Genomic DNA, 23,453 nt, shown 5'->3' with positions numbered 1-23,453 from the left:
TATTACCTATTAAAAAATGTAAAATGTTTCCCAAAAGGGCAGGTGCATTAATTAAGGCTGCCTCAGGAAAAATGAAAATTACTAGGAGGGCTCTGCTTTCCTGAATGAGTTTTCCATAGATTATTTGTAATTGAATGAAACCAATTACAGCACTTGTAATGGAAACTACACATACATTAAACATTTTCATTTTTGCAGAAGTTAAACTTCATGCAAGGGAAAAGGTCTCTACATTTATGTGAATGGAAAAGAGAAGTCATCTTTTTCTGAAAAAATAAAGTTACAAAACCTTCTTAGAGTAATCTGAAAGGGTACTATCGTATAATTGAGAACTGGGGCCCAGATTCCAAGAAGCCATCTCACAGACAGAAATCCTAAAGCTGGACATTAAACTCCTTTCCATTTCTTCAGAGACGGAAACTCAACTTAATTAAGCTCGATTTTCTAAATAAAGGTTATCCTCTGAACTACTCAGTAAAGTTTTAAATCAATATCAGACTAAATACTTGCTCAAATAGTGGAACACGCTCTGTCTTCAAATCACAATCTTACCCTGCAGAAATCTGATCTCTGAAAAAGCTAAAGACTGAGAATAACAAACTGGTATACAGTCCCTCATTGTCAAACAGAAAACACCCTTTACTACCCTGCAGAGCAGTCCCTAAACCAACAGACAATCTTTTCTTTTTTCTTTTCTTTTTTTTTTTTCCTTCTTTTTTTTTGCTTGGGAGAAAGAATTAATGTAGTTTCAAACAACACCTCTGAATGCATTCTGAATGGAAGAAAGAAAGCGTTTCAAAGTTTCAAAGCAAGGGAACTGAGAAAGACTAAAGTCAAAAAAAAAAAAGATATGAATATCCATCAAAGAAAATTGTCACAAACTTCAGAGGTAATGCCGCTTTGAAATCAGCTAGAAGTAGTATACTCATTGACTTCATCTGTAATTATCTGGTATCATCTGGATTATGTATGCATTTTACTCCATCATTAAACTAAACAAGAGCATACAAAGAGGCTTACAAATGCCATGCAGAATTACAATTCAGTATTTTGTAGCATGTTGTATATATAGCAAAAAGTATTATCTCTCAGACCATTTTTGCTGCCAGTAGTCAGGAAGCTTCAGATTATTCCTAATTACTACTGCGTAATCAATAATGAAGCAATGCGATGATTTAAGAGGTATCTATCTATACTCAGATAAAACTAGTATGTATTAATTAAGAATATATTTTCCTAGATTTGCATATAAATAATCTGATAAGGAAAATGAGAACAGATGTGAGAATATTGTTCATTATGCATTCCGGACTTAACACTGCTTTATGTTATACATAAACATATACATATATGTTATACATAAACATATACATATGTGTTATGATGCTACCAGCAAGACGTTAGCAGGAGCAAGATCTGTTCTACACCACATGTGGGCTCCAAGGCCAATAGCGTAGCAGCTAAGAAAGTAGACAAATCTTTTCTTAATATTTCATGTTTATCCCCGTTTATCAAACTAGCAGATGTGAGTGTCATGGATGTAAAGGAAAAGCAGAACCTCAGGCAATGTGAACTAAAATCACTTCAAACGATACAGTTAAAATTCTATCAGATAACTAGGAGTGGGGGGCATTTATTTATTTATTTATTATTTTTATATATCAGTTGCATATATACGGTCACTGTTTCCAACAGCTCTTCTAAACTGAAGGGAGCTGTGGCACTACATATCTTGGAAGGTTACAAATTACAGCCATTTCCTCCTGGCAAAAAAATGTTCTTAGCCCAGAAACACCCCTGCCATATTTTCTTTGCACAGAATCTTTCAGCTCTTTTTTCCTTTTACATAATAGATGACCCAAGTTCAGAATAGGAATTAAATTTTAGATCTGAACATTTCCTTCTAAATTCCTTTCCTAAGAAAGAGAGATCTAGTCGCATTTCTCTTTTTAAATTAGATTTTCTCCTCTTTAAGGCCACACTACATTTTGATAGCCATGTTAAACTTCACAGAGATGTCATCAGATAACACCATTACTCATTTCAATAATTTCCGCTGTAACTTTCAAAAGCTTGAGAGAATATCAATCAGTCAAGATGATGCTATTATTTATAAGAACTCTGCCATCCTAGTTATGTTCACCTTAGTCTCCCACTTTAAAAAGATGGAATTAATTTACTGTATTTGTGTTCTTCTGCTAATGTAAATGCTATCAAATAAGCATCTTTCCTATTGCTTCTTCCAACTTTCATTGGAGGAGGGTACTCACTGTAGACCTCTCCTACCTTTCTGATGTCTCAACCATCAGCACAAAAATGAAGTGACTATTAAATTATGAAGAAGTAAATTTCTTTGAATTTATTTGGAAACACACTGTTTCAACCCTCTATATTATTGCCTATGGAATGCCTCCATACATTACAAATACTTACATGCCAGGGGAACATTGTTTCTAGAATTCCAGGATCGACTATTTTAAAGTATGAAAAGTATGCTGTTGATATCAAGTATAATATTGTAATATACTGCAGACAAGCTAGAAATACCTCCACCACACCCCCATCCCTCCTTTCATTTCAGTGCAGACTCTACTGAACCCCTTCCATAATGTTTTCATGGACTGTTCATGTGATCCAAAAAGATCTGGTTGAAAATCAAAAGTTGATCTACAGAAAACACAAACTTGTTCAAATATTTAGTAATGAAATTTATAGATGGGGGTAGGGAGTGATCACCTAGCACTTACTGTAGCAGAAAGCTGTGGTCCATTTAACTGTGCGTGCAGGATGGCTTCATTGATGGAGTTCCAGATTCCCGTCAGTGCTATTTCCAGATCATGCGAGGCACCCATTTCATTAGTCAGATATTCCAGTGTGGAGATATACTCCCTCCATTGCATATCCAGTTCCGACACACTGGCCAAACAGCCCCTCATCACGTTCAGACAGTATCCAACACAGGGTCTGATCAGTGTCAGACCCTGGCAATGTGGGCAGTACTGCATCCTCACTAGAGCTCTACTGCACTCCTTGGTGAGGGCAGCATGTTCAGTAGTATTTATCACTTCAGTGCCCAGACTGAGGGCCTGGCTGAGCATCCTACTTGCCCAAAGAGATTTTGACAGCTCTGTAACCATGTTTTTAGAATAGTGTCCAAAAGGATTTATGTCTTGCCTCGTAAGCCGAAGACATTCTGTATAGTCCTCTGACAAATCAGTAATTCCTGGATTTATTAGCCGACTATACACCAGAGGAAAAAGACTGTCAAAAAAACGTAATACTGCATTTTCCACTGTAGTCTCTGCACCCAGGATGTAGAGGGAGATGTCTGTAAAAAGTTCTTTAACAGGCTCTGCTGCTTCTTTTGCCATAGGTCTGTAAGCTGCCTCAAACAGAGATCTTGTGCGATTTTCAGCTAAGCGCAGGAAGGACTCAAAGGCCTCTAAAAAAAAGGGGCAGGAGAGAGAGAGAGAGAGAGAAAGATGTTAGATGTTAACAGCAAGCAGCTTGCATCTAATTCACAGAACTAACAATGTCCTGAGCAGGGACACCCACAGGTATACAAAATCAGCAGTATGGATACACTAATAGTTAATACAGCTTTCATCAGTAACATGACAAAAAAGACAGGTAAATATTACATGTGCATAATAAAGAAATGTCTTAACACAGACTTTTTTTTTTTTTTCTTTTTTTTTTTAAGAAAGATTACTGTATTCTCTCTAGTTAGACCCTGGCTCAAGCTCTAGTGGTCACTGCTAGATCTTCACAGACTCCAGTGGGCACAGGTCTGATGTATCTGGATTTTTTAATTTTTATTTTTAACTCACACTGCATTTGGGCAATACAGCTAGACATGTCACCAAAACATCCCTTACATCAACAAGCACTGCTGGTTTTGAGTACTTAGAGAGGACTACAACATTTTCAATGTCTTGAATATGTCTCTATAAAACTACACAGCAGAATACTTGAACAGGCAGAATTATGGAAGCCATGCAACTGTGGAACTATGACAGGAATACCTGATAACAGGGAGGTTCCACAATACACCCATCACACAATTAGTACTGCACAGGGCCATATAAATAATTATACAATATCAGCATTTAATAAAATACAGGGCAAAAATTCATTTTTAATCTTCCTATAAACCTGCAATAAAGATGCAGTGAAGCCTGACAAAAGTCAAAGAATAAGATGTACATCTCATCAATGCTCAGAAATGTTCATCCTCATTCATTACCTGTACTTCTCAACTGTAGCTATTTGAAATGATTTAATAATTTAACAGTCTGTGAAAGCAGTATCTTGATAACACAATGACAGCTTAAAGTTTTGCTAGCTTTTCATCCCAGGTATCTACTGCTATGAAATAACATTGCATCAAAAATGGGGAAAAGTGTAAAGGCAATTATGTTGTATGAAATGTTGTCTAGACGTACAAAAAACATATGTGTGCACATTTGGATAGCTGACGTGCAGAGTGGATACATGCTAGAATGAAGGACAAGACAAAGCTAATGTACAAAGAGCTGCTGGACAGCAGCTCAATGACAGATTGATATAAGTGAATGTAAACGTAAGCTGGAGCTTTTCTTTCATAGTCCTGTGAGTGGGTGGCTGAGATGCACTTCTTGCAAAGAACAAATGAGGAATAAGAGAATATACTGTGTGAAGAAATTCTCTCACTGTTAACATCAGCTTGGCCTGAGCTCCAGCCAGAACTTGACATTGAGTTCTCTATAAAGGAGATGAAATTTTAAGTTCAGGAAAGCAGTATTTCACTTTGCTACACCATTTTTGAATGCTTTAAAAAAAAAAAAAAAAAGAAAAAGAAAAAAGAAAAAAGATTTAAGAAATGCTGTAGTTAAGGCATTTGAAATTGCACAATGTAACTATTATACTCTGACCAAGGTGCTAGAATTTGTAGACAGATTTGTAGACAGTAACAAGCATAGAATCAATTCCCAAGATTATTTTTTGATGACACAGAAGTCAGTAATCTGAACTATTCCCACTGCTTTCTTTGGAAACTGTACAACAAAAAGCCTCTGACGTAAATCATGCTCACACTTCTCTGAATGGCAAGTGGTTCCTGCTAAGGGAGGAAACCTATCACTCTGTGCCCCCTGAGGACTGGCCAGATAATGGGTTTTCAGTCTAATCCTACTCTGCATTCAGCTGAACATCACCATGCAATTCAGACCAATGTAACACAAACTGATCTAGCCCAAAGATCAGCTCAGCAAAGGAGCTGACACAATACTGTAAGATTAGCACACACTGGCCAAGTTTTGCAGAAGAGCCTGCTCACTGCCTTCCTCTGTTACATCTCTCTGGGCAACTGGCTTGTTTGCTATGTGGAGCACTACAATCCCTTCAGCACAAAGGGCAATTTAACGATATAGATAATACAAGATATCTCACTGTACATTAGTATTTTACACACACGCACGAGCTGTTTCCTTCTGCCTGAGAATCACTTCAGCATTCTCACTGATGCTAAACCACCAATACTTTGAAAGAATATCAAAAAATGAAACGCGTTTCCATTTAAAAAGAAAGACGCTCTTTCTCAGACAGAGAAACATCTTGCCAAGTTTCAGGATGAAGCAGACTTTTACAGCTGCGTTAAAAAAAAATCCTAACTTGGTCAGTGATGGAAATGCTGACACAACTAAATTGTAATGCAGTCAGCTACATGCCACTGTACCATTAGATTTTTTTTGTGTTTGACAATTCACCTGAATTCACCTACCTTTATTTGTATGAAAAATCTAACCACCATCTTTATTTATCACATTGAAAAGACAACGGAAATCTGAAGAGCATGAAAAAAGTGCCATTGGGAGCTTTCTCTTTCACTTCATCCCTTATAAGTAAGCAGCCTACCATTAGGTTATGGAAGCAGGGACTCTCTCCAATGATGCCAGTAGATTCTTACACACCCTTGCCTTCCACCTCTGTAAACTCTGCAACTATCACCCTCCTTATCTGAATAAATGAAACACATTTATGAATTTACACGTATTCTCAATTTCCTGGAAAATAACAGCCCCTAGTGAAAGATGAGTCGCTCACAATGTACCTCCCAACAAAACAGATTTTAGGAGCTTCCTGGGGTAATAGGTTGTAGACTAGAAATCATATAAGCCCTTTACTTTCAAATGTCCCTTGACTATCAAAATTCTGCATGCAATTAAATGGAAATGCATTATTTTGTGACAGGTATGAAATTAAAATAGTTGAGTGCCGTTTATTTTTCTTTACACAAGAGAAATGATAATGGCACATAGCTTTATTCCTCTTGCAAAAAGAGCCAGAGCATCGAGTGTTCAATACAAAAACATTGCTGGTTGTAGGTACACTGCAAACATCTGTAAGGTACCATATGCTTCCTTATGCCAATGATAAATCTAAGAATCACCCTTGAGAAGGAAATGTGCAGGACTTGACTTTTTTGTTGTAAGGCATTAAGAGACAGTAGAGAATCAAATTACTGGGTCAGCTGGATATTCTTAGATCTTTTCTTAGAAATAATGCAGCTTCAAGCAGTTGTGCAAGAGAGTCTACCTATCCTTTTTTAAAGATGATTATTTACTTTAAATGGACTTTCTACGGTACTTTGCACACTTCCTAGACCTCAAAGGTCTAAGAAGTAGGATGTTTCTCTGTGTAGTCTCAGCACACTCAAAGAAGAAAAATACTTGGTCATCTTTACAGTCCTTCATCTCAACCTTCCACAGAATCAAAGTACAAATATATGCAAATATGTTGATTCTGAGCAGAAATAAGTTGTAAAATTCTCCAGAATGTGAAGGAGACATTATGTAAGTTTTTCCTTCATTTATTATTAAAATAAATAGGCAGATAGAAATCCACAGTTGTTCTCATGCTCCTCAAGAGCCACTTTTTTGACTGAAGTCTACAGGGAGAAATCAAAGCCATGTCTGGAGCCTGAACTAACACACCAGTGACTCCTTAATGAACATCACCTTCACGAGGAGAATTTTGTTCATATTGTTCATCCTGTGCTTACAAAGCAGAAGCAGATTTTAACCAACATTACAGACCAAAGAAAAGTACCTAACATTTTAACACTAGGGTGGGAACCACCTTTCCAAAATAAAGTCAGTTTAAGCACCAGACACCCCTGTGCACAGAGGGCCATTTTTGTTGCTCGGCAGCAGAGGCTCACATACAACAGGCCTATTCCAGCTGAAACCCGAGTCTTCCAAGGCCAGCCTTCCAAAACTGAGTGCAAACATCGACACGTGTGAAGGGCAAGTTACTGTCACTGCTGTTAGGCTTCTGTGTGCACCTCACACCACAGCATGGACAAGGGAGTAATGCCCTGCTAATGCAAGGCCTCTACGTTTATCATTCCTTTCCTTCTGCAATAACTGAATACACGTTAACTTACAAAACAAAAGTCCTCCTGCAACAAGGAAAACCACTGTATTATAAACATTAATGACAGTATTTAGGAATGGTCAAGAAACCAAAAGTAGAAGCCAGCACTGTATCTAACTATACAGAAATAACGTATGTATACACTTTAGATTTGTGCGTGATCATAAAAGAAGAATGACAAATTGAAGTTGCTCCATTATTTCTTGGGTCTCTTAGGACCACACTAACATTTGGCCCCTTTCCCTTCAATATCTTTCACTTAGTACCAAGTTACAAAATGCATGAAAGCTAGATTTGTTGAAAGCAGCTTCCTTTTAATGCTTTCAAGTCCTTTAAATCTTCTGCCAAAACACAGGACAAGACAAACACATTCTGCAGCAGTAGGAATGAAGTACAGGTTATTTGAAATTTGATGCAGAATTCTATGTACACAACAAGAAGTCACACTTGTACAAATTCTCGTAACACACACAATAAAATTCAGAGTTCCATATTCATGCATAAGCAACAATATCTAAACATTTATGTATGTGAACAAAAATAACAAAGATTGCTCAGATAGCATCATTAAATAACAAACAAATTTGGGTTGTGGGATTTTTGTTTCTTTGTTTGTTTGTTTGTTTTTTTAGATTTTAGGATTATTTTGGAAAAGAATGTAAGTGCAAAACACACTGTGTCACATTTAGAGAGACAGAACCTGAACTCCATTAAGCTACTTAAAGAAACTTTCTGCTGCATTTCTTTACTTCTAGCAAAACACCACAATACAGAATGTCACGGGCTGGACCTTTTCTTCTGCTTTGTCCTCAGTCATTACACTGAAAAAAGCACCAAAGCTCTTTATTAACACATAATTTATCACTTTTTCATGTGTTTTTAGAATGGCAGGCTTCCTACATGTACATGCAGTAGCTCTTCACAAAACTGATCAAGAATAACATCTTAATAAGCATCATAATATAAGCAGTCTCATGGAAATAAGATGCCCAGCATGTAAGCAGGAAATACTGCAACCTTGCTCATAAACATTTTGGCCAGAGAAAAAACTCCAACTCCAAAGTTGGATCAAGTGGAAGCCTCTCTTGTTTTCTACTCATCTCCTGTTGCTGCTTTTAACATAAACAGAACGGGAAACAGAGATCCAAAAACAAGAAAGTATTTTTTTTCATCATCAGCAATGGAAGCCAACACTATTAAGCACCATCTGAAAACTTATCTCATGGTATTAAAATAAGCTTTGTCTTCTACATACACATAAACATTCTTTGCAGCACTGGCACAGCTGTGCCATCGTATAGGAAGCAATCACATCTTCTGACTGCTGTCCCTAACTACTGAACATACTTCTTTTCCTGAATCAAACATTCCCAGAGCACTTTATTCTCTTCCATGAACGTAAGCTGCTTCTTTACAATACAATCTTGCACAGGGTGAATGGGAAGAAATAGGTAGCTCCTATTTTTGGTGGGACTGACAAACACTAAATACCATTAACTTTTGGTAAGTATTTGCCTCTGGAAGCATCAGTAATAGAAGTGATATCACCAACTACAAAAGAGGCTCACTGCTACACAGGCTGCTTGTGCAAAGGGAAAAGAAGTGGGCAGACATACAAGTCTAAAAGACACCTTAACAAGAATAGAACAGTCCAGTGACAGGTATCAAGCTTTTGTTATGCTCTGGTCATTATGCCATGAAATTAAATAATGATTTCTGCAGTCTGCAGAATGTATCCAAACTGCTGTTTGTACTGTAATTATATCACACACTTTTTCAGGCTTAGTAGCCACATTGGCCTCATCCTTCAGAAAATCCACAACATACAATGAAGTTGCAACAAACTGCAAAAGGATTTATCAGAGCCCAGGGAAAACTCTGCATTTGCACTACGACAAATCAAACCTTCCTGTCTCTTCGTGCCCTGATCTTTTTAAAGAACACATTATGTGGAAGAGTTTACGGAGAAAACTTGAAGAAGTTGTTATGCTTCACAAAACAGCTACAGCTTGCTAATTTGATTTTGAACTGCTTCTTTTTTCATCTTCAAACTGTTTGTGAACAAAATGATTGAAAAAGCTATTAAATTTAGCTTTTTAGTACTTCTCTACATTACATGTTAGTACATGTGCATGCTATTTCTATATGCAGCACTTAGAGTGCAATTATTTGCTCTTTTTTAAACTGTTTCAAGTGAAACTAAATCAGTTGACCAGCAAAGAGCTGGAGACCAGATGTGGCATTAACCTTTTATGATACCCCTAGGCTTCCACTCACAGATAAATAAAGTGCATAGTTCTTTGGGAATATCTGTGCAGTAAAGGCCAAGGGACTTCTGGCATCACAAGGGTAAGATAATCTAGAAGAATAGTAAAAGGCCTGAGGACAATGGCTATCAAAATTCCAATTCATATAATTTATACCTGTAAAGTTCAAACACCCCAGCTACTATTTAACATGAATTCATAGTATTAATAGGAGTTGGGCCAAAATAACTGAGCTGATAACTATAGTTGCGCTTCAACTATATCGGCTATGCTTTTAATTTTCTTTCCAAGTACAACTACTTCATTAGAAAGTTCTGACAATACACAAGAGAGAAAATACTTGTAGTGTTTTCACAAAGTCAGCTTACACAGATAGTTAGGTTCTTCACACAGCTATCTTCAAAGTTCTTAAGAGGTCTGATAACCCTCAGAGACTGGGAGCAGAAATAATGCTATCTGATTCATTTGATCAGTCGCTGAAGTGCTAACTGGAAGCCACACCTCCATCAAGTAGCATTGCAATTGTCAAACTGGCTTACACGTGCTTTGAAGGACATTTCCTTAACACGCATTTCAGGATAAGTACAGAAAAAAACCTGTGTGCTTTTATGTTTCAGACTAGAACTCCGCATACAGTTTTAAAGATGTTTAGTGAACTGAAAATTCAATTTCTCCTTAGAAAATTTTAAAAAAAAACAACCTTTTTTTAGTAAAAATAACAAATTGGACAATATTTTGTGGGAAAAAAACAAAAAACAAAAAACAACTTTATAGGATGAGACAAACATATCTTTCCAAATAAGCTTCATGCTGTGCTCACTTCTGACATATTGGAATAATATCACAAAAATTTAGTCAGCCCCCAAAGGTATGTTTGCCCAGCAATCCAAGTTGTGCGTGGTGTTAGACAGGATTTATTTTGGGCTCTTAAAAAGTCACTCCCTGTCAGTTTGGTTTCCTCAGAACAGATACTCAGTATATATGGCTGCAACTCCTCTGAATAAGCAGAACACTCCAGTGCCAAAGTCTTGCACAGTTTTTTACTATTTTCTGTTCACAACAGTTTGAATATTAAACTGTAACCACATATTTCTCATAACTCACACTTGTTAGTGACATATGCAGTAACAGATGGAACTCAAGCTATGTTTGTCTGGAAAGAAAGCCAGGGCATGCTACTACATCTGAGACTAGCCAGGGAGGTAACTGCTTGTGGTGATCACACATGAAAAGCACCAATACAGAACTGCTATTGTCAGGAGACAGTGCAAAACAATTACTTTATTCTTTCTGAAGTTCCTTAGGAGTTACTTTCCCACAAGTGTAAGCAGCTTTTCAATGCTGTGAATAATTGCATTATGTGTGCTAGCATGGGAGTAGTCTTACTGCAATCCCTTGGATTACATCATGCAGGTAATTTCCTCCCACTGGACAGAATTGTTGGACAGAATAAAAGGGGAACATCACTTCTCCTTCGACTACCCAAGCAAACTGCTTTTATTATAAGTATATATAATTTGGAATGCGATACTTATCACATTATGCATAGTTTGAGGAACAATCTCAGTGCATTCAACCACTGCAGGATGGGCTGGCTGTGTCATTCATCACAGCACTCCAAATTCCCTGGGTTTACAAAAAACATTGCGAACTGGAAATTATGTTAGGTGAGGATGAGGACACCATGAATAGTGTAAGTGTTCTGAAGCAAGCCGTAACAGCTGTGCACTAGTGCCAAATGAGAATCAGAAACTAAAATGCAGTTAGGTGAGGACAGAGCTAATGCCTAAGTAGAACGTGGATATGCAGAGATGTTGCTATATACTAGCTGAGGAGAGGGACAATTCCAAACATATCAGGTCAAACTGCTTGTGCAGCCTTCATGAAAATGAAAATCACAGAGAAACTAGAAGCTCTACCACCTACACGCTGGACCAGCTATCAAGACCAGAAAGGAATGATGCCACCATCAGACAGACAAATGAAGGCTCAGAGGTTGGTGGTCTGTTGGGGCTCAAAGCATCACGGATCTGACACAACTGGGCTCAGCAAGCAAGAAATCTAACCAAAAAGCACTGCGGAGTTACTGTCACCTGATTTACAGCACTGATGACCACTGAGATACAGAACACTATGTATGTTACCTATAAGGTGAATAGAAATATCTCTAGAATCCAGATGTGAACTGTACTTCCACCAGAGCACTGAGTACTCTACAAAACTTGTCTCTGATGAACTGCTGCACTGCGTGCTCATGTTTCCTGACACAGAAACATTCCAGAGCTGACAGATACACTGGGACGCAGAAGAAATTGAGGTATTCTGCTTGTATTCTTCTGCATCTTCTGGTGTATTAAATGCTATGGAGAAAGGAAAGGATTTAATATTTTTAAAGATTTGCATTATCTAAGATGAAAGAACCAAAAATATTAAGTCCTTCAACACAAAGCAGAAGGAATATGATCTACTCAGTTTTAAGAATCTTTTCATTCTTCTGGGAATCTTCTCATTAACTGAAGAGCAACCAGTCAGGAGTCTCTAGGGACAATTTTTTCAACCCTGTGATTATAGAGTTCAACTGGCAGTAGGAAAACTAATATGTTTGTTTCAGAAGGTCATGAACTGTTTCATGATTTCCAGCTGAATTAGCAAGGTGGTCTATCATGACTCACTTCTAAAAATCTAAGAGAAAAACACACAAAGGAAATAGGGTTAGCTTAACAAAGCTGATTTTTTTTTTTTCCTTTTCTGAGCTTATGTGTTAATGTAGAAATATTAAAAAAAAAAAGAAAAAAGAAAAAAAAAGCAATTCCGAGTGCCACTTGAGGGCTAAGGTCACAAAATAAGACTTAAAAAAATCCTATTTAAAAAAAGTAAATAAAGCTGCATTTATCAATAACGTTAAAGTGAAGAAAACAGTAACAGTAATAATGCTACCCTGTGCGCTCAGCAGTGACGGCTGTAACCCAGATTGACCAGCTGGCTCTGCAGCACTGCACTGCATGTGCCCTCCCACTTCCAGCCTTCAGCTGCAGGGACAAGGATTGTTACTCACCATGGCAGCCAGCCTCCCAACAGCAGTCACTGCATACTTCTAGCTGACAAATCACAGGCCAAAACACCTTCCAGCTGTTTCTTCTGGCTTTGGATTGAGGCACACCAAATTCACTCTGCAATATACTGTGAAACTACCAATTTTACTCACCCTTCCTCTTTGGGTTAATCTCCATAAAGATATCCAGGCAAAATAAGCTACAGAAAAAAATAAAAGCTAACTAGCTACTTCTATGTACACGGCCTTTCATCTAAGTAGTTAAAGTCAGTGGCTTTCACGTTTTTCAGATTTTTAGACAACTATCCACCAAGCCTGGTGATATAACAACACGCAGTATTTCAGCTGAAACACTCTTCAGTATTACTCCACAGCACAGCTGCAGGCTGCTAAATGGATCATGTACTGTCCACAATTCCATTATACACTCAGAAGGATATCAACATCTAGATAAAATGCAGAGGTATTGGCCTTAGATTACAGATAACAGGCAATTAATGCTCAAAAGCCAAAAATCTTTCCTGCAACATCTATTTTCTGCTGTCTCCCCCTGTAGACAATTTTGCAAACTTATTTGATAATAAAATGCGAAGGTGAAAGGATGTTTGCTTGAAGAAGATTACTTGCTCAGGGTGTTTTTGACAGTCAGAACAACAAATTTCACTGGATTCCTGAAGAGACATGGTGGAAAAGACTTCCATAACTGATTGCAGCAGACACCAAATCCAAATCACTAAGCTTAGGAAAACAAACTGGGTACTGCTTTTCAAAATTTCACATGCTCACAAAGCCTCTCTTACTGGGAAGATTAGAGGTGGGACAGTACTTAAAATAACTCAGTACAAACAGAACAGAGTTTTCTTTCTGTTGAAAGCTTCCCCTCAATTTATCCTCCCAAATTCCTTCAAATAAAAAGGCTGGTGTGTGTTCAGCAGGTGGCTCACCACTGGCAGAAGTACACATGCTGGCAGTTCCATAGCTAGTGAGATGTTTGTCAGGAGCCAGCTGCAGTTACTCAGCAGGGAAAGTACCCCATCCATTATACAGCACACCTACTGGCTACCTGAAATTCCTTCCTTTAAAGAAAGAAAATACCTAAAGGGTATTTTACAGAACAAAAATCCCAGCAACACAGACCAAAGTACCAAAACAACAAAATAGTATGCAGAAAGCTGCACTCCTTGACTGAAATCAGCCCACCTTGACACTGCACCGCCATGCTGCCACACACACTCAGGCACCCTCTGAGATGAGCAGGGCTTCACAAGGACCACAGTTTGCTTCATTTCTTAAGTATGTCACTGACCAGATTTCAATTCAGTACATCATTTTTTTGCATGCACAGCTGCAGTAGTGGAATTTCTAAGAGAGGAATAGGATAGGCTATGGAATAAAGAATATATAAATCCAACTTCTTCATTTCAAGGTATAAATCTTCATGACTGGATCGAAGTGAGCTGCCTCAGGGATCTGCCTGAGTCCTCAGTTCAGTTAAGCTCCTATGAACAATTCTGAAATCTGCACCTCTAGGGACTTGAAGGTTGTTAAAAGTGAGCAAATGTTTCTTCTCTGGGCTTGCCGATCTTCAAGAACTGCTAGAGAAAGTCCATTTGTGACTTTGAATGATGGGGCATCTCAAAGAGCTGACGTTCATTTTGTTAACAGGGGCTTTTGAGATAGGTCATCAGAGATGGTACCCTTTTTCTCTACAGTGTCATAACTCCGGGGAGAGCATCGCAGATTTATTTATTCATTTATTTCTGCTCAGCCTCTTCCACAAGAAGGAGCAGTCCTCTTATTTTTCACTTCTGAAAGCTACGTTTTTCATCTTAGGCCATGACTCAATAAGGGATCTAAAGTATTTAAGCTTTACTTGCTGGAGACCACCAGTGTTCTCAATTTTCTCACTGAGTGCAAGCTCAAACAGAGATCAAGAGCAGGTCTTTGTTGGAACACGTTACAATTTTCCTTTCTTTCTTACTTCTCAGCGTTACTGAAGTCACAATTGCTTCTGCTATTCCTTACAGCTACTTGATACACTACTATGCGTATCTGGTTTATTTTGGTTAAGCATAGGTTGTTAGTGATGGAAACTCAATCAAGCCAACGTTATACATTGAATTGGAGATCAAACTATGTTTTACGTACGTCTGTCATTCTGAAGTCCTGATACAGTATTGTTAAACTTTATCATATACATCCAGTTTTTATAGTCCTGTTTAAAGCTCTGTAATCTTTTATTAAGAAACACAATTTAAAATAAGAGTTGCAAATAAATCATTCTGATAAGGAAAGTAAATTAGCCATTCTGGTACAGCAGGCTTCCATCACTTTGTGAACTGAAAGACTGCCTTCAGCAGTATAGCTTTAAGTACAATTCAGAGTTTCCCTTTCCTGGTAGATTAAGAGACAGTTTTGCAAAAAAGTTCAGAATTAAACTAACAAAACTGTGGTCAGTAGTACAGGAAAAATTTGACACTTAAAAAATATTTGGAATACTTCTATCACATCATACATCTATTGTGAATGACCTGTGTTACCCAATACTCTAATTTCCAAAAAATTTTGGGGAGCCTGGACTAGAGAAGAACTGGAATGCATTTGTGAGATACACAGGCATCCCTGCTGCAGAGGAACCAATCTGGGACAGATGACTTTTGGAGCTGTAAGCTGCAGCTTTACACTGTATTATGTTTTACTGTCTGATATCCCTGTGCAACAGTCTCCATGCTTTTAAATACACTGGGTACATATTTATGCCAACTTTTTTTTTTTTTCCCATCAGAAAATTATTGAGGTCCAAAGACCAAAAATTCCCTTCAGATCTATGACAGGAACCTTCACTCATACACATCTCAGACATAAAAAGGGCATGGTACAACTATTTCATATATGCAGCCATTAACTTTAGTATAATATAGTCCAGTCTTTTCACTTGTGTAATGTTTTCACATCCTGGTCTATATCAGTTATTCTTATTTGCTCTCATCAGGTCACTTGCTGTTCCATCCTAAAAATGCATCTAACTTTCACCACTCATTTCTGCCCTTTAATTCATATTAAAACAAAAAAACATATGGGCAGCAACAGATACTCAACTCAAACAGTCTGTAATGATTTTCTTTTTGAAATGCTCATCTTCACCTTCAAGTTGATTTGGAATCCATAAAAACAATTCTTTTTTTTTTTTTTACGAAATACCAGATTTTTAAAAGGAGGAGGGAAATCACCACTGAAATATTTCAACAGATTGCTGGTTTTGTTTCAGAAGAAATTTCAAGATACAGGCATTTTCATTATCAGATGAATTCTCCACTTCTCCTTTTTCTAGATCTTTAAATCCATTACAATAAATACTGCCCACTGTTTAATTTCTACTCTCTGAAGCCCCAGAAATGATTGCTTGATTTAACAAATACTCTTCGGCATGAAATTTTGTCTGCATAACTCTGTAATGCGATTGATCCCTTCAAAAGCATAGAATAAAAACACAAAACAAACAAAACAAAGAACAAGGTGAACCACTTCCCAAGCAAATAATGAAATTATTGGAAGACTTAAAATGAGGGGTAACAGATAAAGACTAAGAAATTCTGTGCTCTGAAGGAAAACATATCTGCTGCATTTTAGATCCAGTGCAAGAAAGCACATTGGCGTATTTATATATACAATATAGTTTATATTGTTTTTGCAATACAATTCTTAATCTACAAATCCCCGTTGAACTTCAGCGCACAAAAGCTTTCCTCCAGGAAAGAGGATTTGTGAAACCAGCCTCAAACTTTGCAAAAACTGGAATTCTGTAAGGGCATTTGAATTCCTCTAGCAAATCTCTTGCCTTCTTGTTCCACAAATGTCAGATTGCCAAAGTGTTTTCTCTTGTTCCTCAATTTCATCTTGTACAATACCCCTCTTCTGAAAGACTGGGAGGAAGGCTGATGTAGTGTGGGAATGGTTATAAACCAGTGCCTCATATGTATTCTGCCTTGGCCATAATTTTTCCAATCTTGTGGACACATCATGCCTTAAATATCTCATAATATCATTATCAAACACACTTTAATGTTTATTAACTCCTTTTTACTGGTTCTAACAGTTCCCTGGCCTGCCTGTGCCACTTCACTCAATGTCTGGATGTCATCCAGGTTTCATGATGTCACTATGACTGCATTCAATTTTGCCAGTTTCACCATTTAGTTACACACAATATCTGCACTATTTGCGAATTCCCTTATAAATTTATATTTAATACCCTTGTACTGCAGACCTGCTCTGGCAGCTAATAAGTAGGAGAAAGGGTGACAGCCCAACCCTGCCACTCAGCTAAGGAGCTTTCACAGGCTAGATGTCTCTTGGACTGGACTGTTCCTACTGACATGGCTCACAAAGAACAAAGATGGAAGGAGGGTGGATGTTACTGAAGGAAGACAGGAAAAGGAGAAAATTAACATCTTAAGCTAGAAAGGTAAATAATTTTAAAAATCTCAATAGGGCCCCACTTCTGATCTCCTTTTTCCCAATTTCCCCAGCCACATGACTCCTGCTAAGGGCTAAAGAAGAGAGCTCTGCTCTGAGCAGGAGGGATCTGTCCTAAGCACCTCTTGGATTTCTTAACCTTCCACAGTAGAGAGACACATTTCCTTAGCAGATGGGTGAAGACTAGATCTGCTGCATAGAACCTTCAAACAAAAGTGTTTGGATAGTGTTTGCAGCACTGGAAAACACTGGAAAAACCTCCCCATCCTAGTGAAAGGAAGCTCTGAAAGGACCAAGCACTTCCCTGCTCAAAGAGGCTGTTGGACAGCCCTGAAACAGAAACTCACTGATGCCGAAAAAGCTTGCACTGTAATTTAGCAAGGCAGGGCTGAAGAGAACACACCAAACAGTAATTCAGCAGAGACTAACGAAGAGCAAGAAGCCATTAAAATGAAAGTGGCATCAGGTAAATGGGGGGGGAGGGAGAGAGGATTTGTAGAGGATATGAACTTGAAAACTAGTTTTCAATCTCCTCTTCAGAGGCCAAGGAGGCGATTTCCTACTTGGGGAATTTCGACACGGTGATGGAAGCAGAGTTTGGCATGGCAAAAAATAATAGTTATTAATCCAATTCTGAATGGAACAGAATAATTAAATATCAACAAGCATTATGAAATTTGGAAGTTTTTTTTTTACTATTCCATAATAATGCTGGTTTGTATAGCAGGTTCAGGAGCATTATAAATTTCTCTACATTACCAGAGCATAAACTTGGTAATCCTGATCACACTATTTAGATATGGTACTATAGCCAAGCAGTCTATCAGGCTTACACAGACCAACATCCACCCACATCTTAAGAGAGACAAAAAGTTTGATGTTACGATGGGAACCTGAGCTATGCACATACATATACTCACTGGTCCTTAGATTTGACATTTGATTTAACTGAGAATTATCAAAATATTGAAAAAATATCCAGGGGAAATTCAGAATATATTTTTGGATCTTGCAGTTAACAGGAAAGGGTGAAATGGGTTTTTCGGACAGAAAGCAGTCATTGTGAAGAAGCTGTCACAGAGGGAAAAAAAACAGAGAATGATCCAGTCCCAGGTCTGATAGCCTGAAGTAGTTCTCCTCAGATATTTTACACATAACTGTATGAAGCCCTGCAACTGACAGCTCTGGGTATAGAGTATCACACCCAGGGGACCTACCCACTCTCTCACAGTCTTTCCAATCTTCAATACACCACAAGAATTTCTTGTTGTTTGTTTTTGTCTTTGACTCTGCTCTTCAAATTCCATCTCAAGCCCCTCAGTTTCCTTCTCGCACATCCCACTCTGGACTGTGCCTCTGTCCCTCGTGTTGGATTTCCAGTTTCTGACAGCTATTTCTTTTGCTCAAATAACCTTGTGAACTTTGTGTTTAAGCATATGGATTCACTTGCCTTTCTGCTCCTTCTCTCTCATGGTGCTATCCCTGTTTAAAGTGACAGACTGGTGTGCTTAAGTAGCTACTATGCCTAAACCAGAGTTGTTATTTCCATACTTAATCACAGCCACATTTTTAAACAGTGTTCACACTGTTCAAGTTATTAAGAAGGGACTTCAAGCAAGTTGGCCATTATTTTTTCCAGTGTCTGTATAACCTAGTCTCAGCTTTGACTGTAGAACTCTTCAGGGAGCATGAGATAACTTGGACATTTAAATTCAAGTCACATAACCCGGACCCAACCTTCACCTAACTGAAGCAGCTAAGACTGAAGAAGTATTAGGATCAATGACATCTAAAATGGTGCACGGATAAACAGAAGATTGCTTCAGCTGCTTTTTTTTTTATTTTTTTATTTTTTTATTTTTTGCAGAAGAGCACAATAACAAAACATTCAGAGATCCCCAAGCCCTTAATACTTCATAGTATCTTCAGAAATACTTTTTTTAGTGTTTTTGGCAAATTTGACATCGACATGCTAGAAGTTTGCAAAAAAGTGACACACAGAACTATTTAAAAAACAAACAAGCAAACAAAAAACTATTTCCTGAAATGCTGAGATGCATTTCAATTCATGGTATTTAAGCAATTTAGGACTCATTTCCCATTTCAACTAACCTGACAAAACAAAGCAAAAGTTACAGACTGATTCTTTCATTACAGAAGTCATACCATGTTTTTCGGTGAGCTCTGAGAGCAATGTCCTGTTCCTACTAAGACAGTGTTGAGATCTGTCCCCAATGAGATCTTTCTCTTCATAGCTTCAGGGGTCTCTGTTAATCAGTAGGCACATCTCCAGATTAATGACAGAAGTAAACTGCCACGTATCATCCTTCACACATCTTCAGCATGCTCCATGTATTTGCTTCCTTCAGCCTTAATGAATTAATCTTCTCCACTCTACTAGACAATTCATCATGCTCTCTGCCACTCCTTATGCTGCAGAATGTCTTTCATCTCTGCCACAGGTCACACTTCTGAATTTAACTCTGTTAATACCTATCTCAACACCATTCTTCTTACAGCCACGTGCCTACTCCAGCTGTTTTTCTAACAGAACAAACATATTCTATTGTCACTCCTTTTCACTTTTTCTTCAAACACCATATTAAAACATCATCCCCGAGTTACCATTTCATGTTCTTTTGTATTCCTACTAAATATTCAGAACCTACTGGTACAGAAGAGTAAAATGCTAAGTTCATACTGCTTACCCAAATGAATCGTACAGTTGCAAATAGATTAAAATCCAATATCAGGAATTAAACATTTTGTATGAAAGTTGCAAAATATAACTTATCATGCTTTAAAATATACATTTGCTTCTGAAAGCAATTTGGAATATATTGATAAGCAGAAAATGTCTAAAGCATGCAGAAATCTTTAAATAAAGCTCTACAAAATACAAGGGAATGGAAGATCCCCATTTTAACTGCCACATAATCTTTAGATTTTTCTTACCAGTAAGAAACAACATTTGATAGAGCGTCAGTATTTAACAGAATAAAGTAAAAAATGCTGGTTTTGGCTAAAATAAATAAATAAATAAATAAAACAAGTTAGCTCTACATTTTTCATTCCCACATATATACTGCAATCCAGTTAGGAAGGGGAAAAGAATCACAGAAACACTAAGGTTGGAAAATACCTACAAGATCATCCAGTCCAACCATCCAACTGTCACCAATAGTTCTCACTTAACCACATCCCTCAACACAGTGTCCAAATGTTCCTTCAACACCTCCATGATCGGTGACTCCACCACCTCCCTGGGCTGACCAGTCTTTCAGAGAAGTAGTATTTCCTAACGTTCAGCCTGAATCTCCCCTGGCGCAGTTTGAAGCCATTCCTTCTAGTTCTATCACCAGTTACACAAGAGAAGAGGCCGATCCCCAGCTCACCACAACCTCCCTTCAGGTAGTTATAGAGAGCAAAACATGGAATTACATCGAAGACAAAGATGCAACTGGTGAAACACTGCCCATTTTCATACTCTACATTTACAGTAGAGTATGACCTCTGACAAAAACTCATTTTTCTACAGTTTACTGCTGTACACAGAAGAAAACAATATTGTTCTCTACTAAATACAAGCATAGGACAGACTTCTACAACCATTTGTAAGGACTCCCACATTATATCCTAAGATACAATTGAAAAACTACCTTCCATACTGATGAACTTCTAAACTGCCTTTCTAGATGGCCTGGCCCAAAAGGCACTGTGCCATACAAACCCTTGGCAGGCGAGAAAGGGAAGCAATGGAGGCTGAAATTTCCCAGATCAACAGCTAAAGCTGTTAGTGGACAGTAAAGCTTTAGTAAGCACAGCGCAACAGCAGCACTCTACACTCACTTCAACACCTAGAGCCACATTTTCTAAAAATATATCCTGAATACCTAAGAGAAAATTTTCAAAAATAAATCAGTAATTTCATAGTTCCATCCAATACAAGAGTCACTGGATACTGCATTCCCTTAGTTGGTTTAGAAAAAACAAATTTCTCCCTCTGCTGCCTCAAAGTTTAAGACTTTCAGATTTGTCCAGCCTTTTTTTTTTTTTTTTTTTTTTAAACATCTGATGGTTCTAGCAGGTTTCTAGATGCTAAGAAGTGTGGATGTACAGCAAGTCAGTTCCTGTGCGTGTTCAGTGTGCGTATATACATGACTCCTACCTAAAAGAAGGGTGAGCAGGCCTGTCATCCTGACCTTGGTGCCTGGGAAGGTTATGGAACAGAACATCTTGACTGGTATCACAAGGCATGTGCAGGACACCCAGGGGATCAGGTGTAGAAAACATGGGTTCATGAAAGATAGGTCCTGCTTTACCAATCTGATCTCTTTCTGTGGTCTTGTGATCTGACTGGTGGATAGAGGGAAAGGCTGCTAACATAGTCTACCTAGACCTCAGCAGTGTCTTTGACACTGTCTCCCACAGTATCCTCCTGAAGAAGCTGGCCTCTCATGGTCTAGACAACTACACTCATTGCTGGGAAAAGAGCTGGGTGGATGGCCAGGCCCAGAGAGTGGCGGTGAATGGAGTTAAATCCAACTGGTGACTGGTTACAAGTGGTGTTCCACAAGAGTCAGTACTGGGGCCTGACCAGTTTAATATCTTTATTGATGACCTGGATGGGGGCATTGAGTACACCCTCAGTAAGTTTGCAGATTACAGCAGTTGGGAGGAAGTGCCAATCTGCCTGGGGGTTGGAAGGCCCTACAGGGGAATCTGGACAGGCTGGACTGATGGGCTGAGGCCAGTGGGATGAAGCTCAACAAGACCAAGTACCAGGTCCTGCACTTCAGTCACAACAACCCCAGGCAACACTACAGACATGGGAAGAGTATGCAGAGGAAAAGGACATGGGATGCTGGTCAGTGCCCAGCTGAACGTGAGCCACTAGTGTGTCCAGGTGGCCAAGAAGGCCAGTGGCATCCTGGCTTGTATCAGAAATAGTGCAGCCAGCAGGAGCAGGGAAGTGATTGTCCTCTGTACTTAGCCCTGGAGAGGCTGCACCTTGACAGGAGTTTTGGCTATGGGTTCATCCCTCAGGTTCAAACAACTTTTTTCTCAGGAACAGGTAAGAAATCTTTGGCTACTCTATAGCAACATTTTTTACATTCTATATTGACTGTTAATGTTACAAAGTCAGTGAAAAACTGAAGAATTTGCAGTGTTTGCTCACTGTAAACAAATACCTGCAATCCCAAACCGCACCATACAAAAGCTACCTTAATTTTTTATTTGTGGGTAGCCCTCCTGACCCCAAAGGGACTGCACATGCATACAAACTGACCATTTCTGAGTACTTCTGAACTGGACTCATACAATATACCGCTAAGATAGAAAACTTGAAATTTGTCAGGAAGTCCCGTGTCTCATGTATTTTCAGTGGAATCAGCTAGTATATAGATACAAAACAGTACTCTGAACTTTCCTTTATTCTCTCTACAGCCTTGTTCCCCTACCATCAGCCTCCTGACAGGTGAGAAACTTTTCCACTGACAGGTTCGCAATTAACCCGCTGCCACAAAAGAATAACAGAGTGAAACAAAATGTGAAAAATGAAAGATTTGTCATACATAGTGATATGTAGAAAAGTCTAAAAACAGTAGCATTTCAATCAGAATTAATTTCCCTGGGGCTATATAGTCTCTTCTGTACAAATGTGCTGTTGTTCAGTTATTACTTCAATTTCAGAATTTAATTTCCTCCTCAGCACTTGATATGCAAGTAGGAAGGAAAGCAAAGAAGGAAAATGAAAATCAAAGAAAAGTTACTACACAAATCTTATACTTTCACTTTAGTTGATGAACCAGGAGCTGCAAAAGCTTCAGCTACATTTTTCCCCTAAAAAGAAACTTCAGCAATTTTAAAATTTCAAGGTTATTTTTCCCAAAAAAAGTTGAGTGCTTTGGATTTTGTTCATTTTCATTTCTCACTAACGTTCTGCCTCCTTAATAAAAACTAAAGCTCAAAACATTTATTAAGAGTCCAACAAATTATTTTCTTTGTAAACACAGTTATTACCATAACCATGACACATTTGGATTGCGTTTCAAATGCCACTGTTTTTGAAAAACTATTTTGATCCAAAATCTTAATGTAATTCATCATTCCTCCTACACTTTATTTTTTCTGGGTATAACTTTTTTCTTCTAAATGAAGCTTGCCATCCAAACACCATAAATGCTTTCCCCACAGAAGGGTGATATTTGCCTGTTGTGCTGTGAGCTGTGAGGGAAGGA

General features: G+C 38.2%; 1 protein-coding gene across 6 annotated transcripts in view; it reads right to left on the bottom strand.

The window, feature by feature from the left end:
- The window catches only part of LOC116236404 (glypican-5-like), a 432,491-nt gene that overhangs the window by 327,136 nt on the left and 81,902 nt on the right, over positions 1-23,453 (bottom strand). For all 6 annotated transcript variants that reach the window (XM_090146956.1, XM_090146957.1, XM_090146953.1 and 3 more), the window contains exon 3: positions 2,748-3,442. In XM_090146956.1, the coding sequence (XP_090003082.1) occupies positions 2,748-3,442 (695 nt within the window). The remainder of the gene's footprint in view (positions 1-2,747; positions 3,443-23,453) is intronic.

This window comes from Phasianus colchicus, chromosome 10, assembly GCF_987193195.1.
Source record: "Phasianus colchicus chromosome 10, bPhaCol1.hap1.1, whole genome shotgun sequence".
NCBI classification, from domain to species: Eukaryota; Metazoa; Chordata; class Aves; order Galliformes; family Phasianidae; genus Phasianus; species Phasianus colchicus.
Note: the sequence above shows the minus strand (reverse complement) of the source record. Positions and strands in the feature narration are given on the sequence as shown.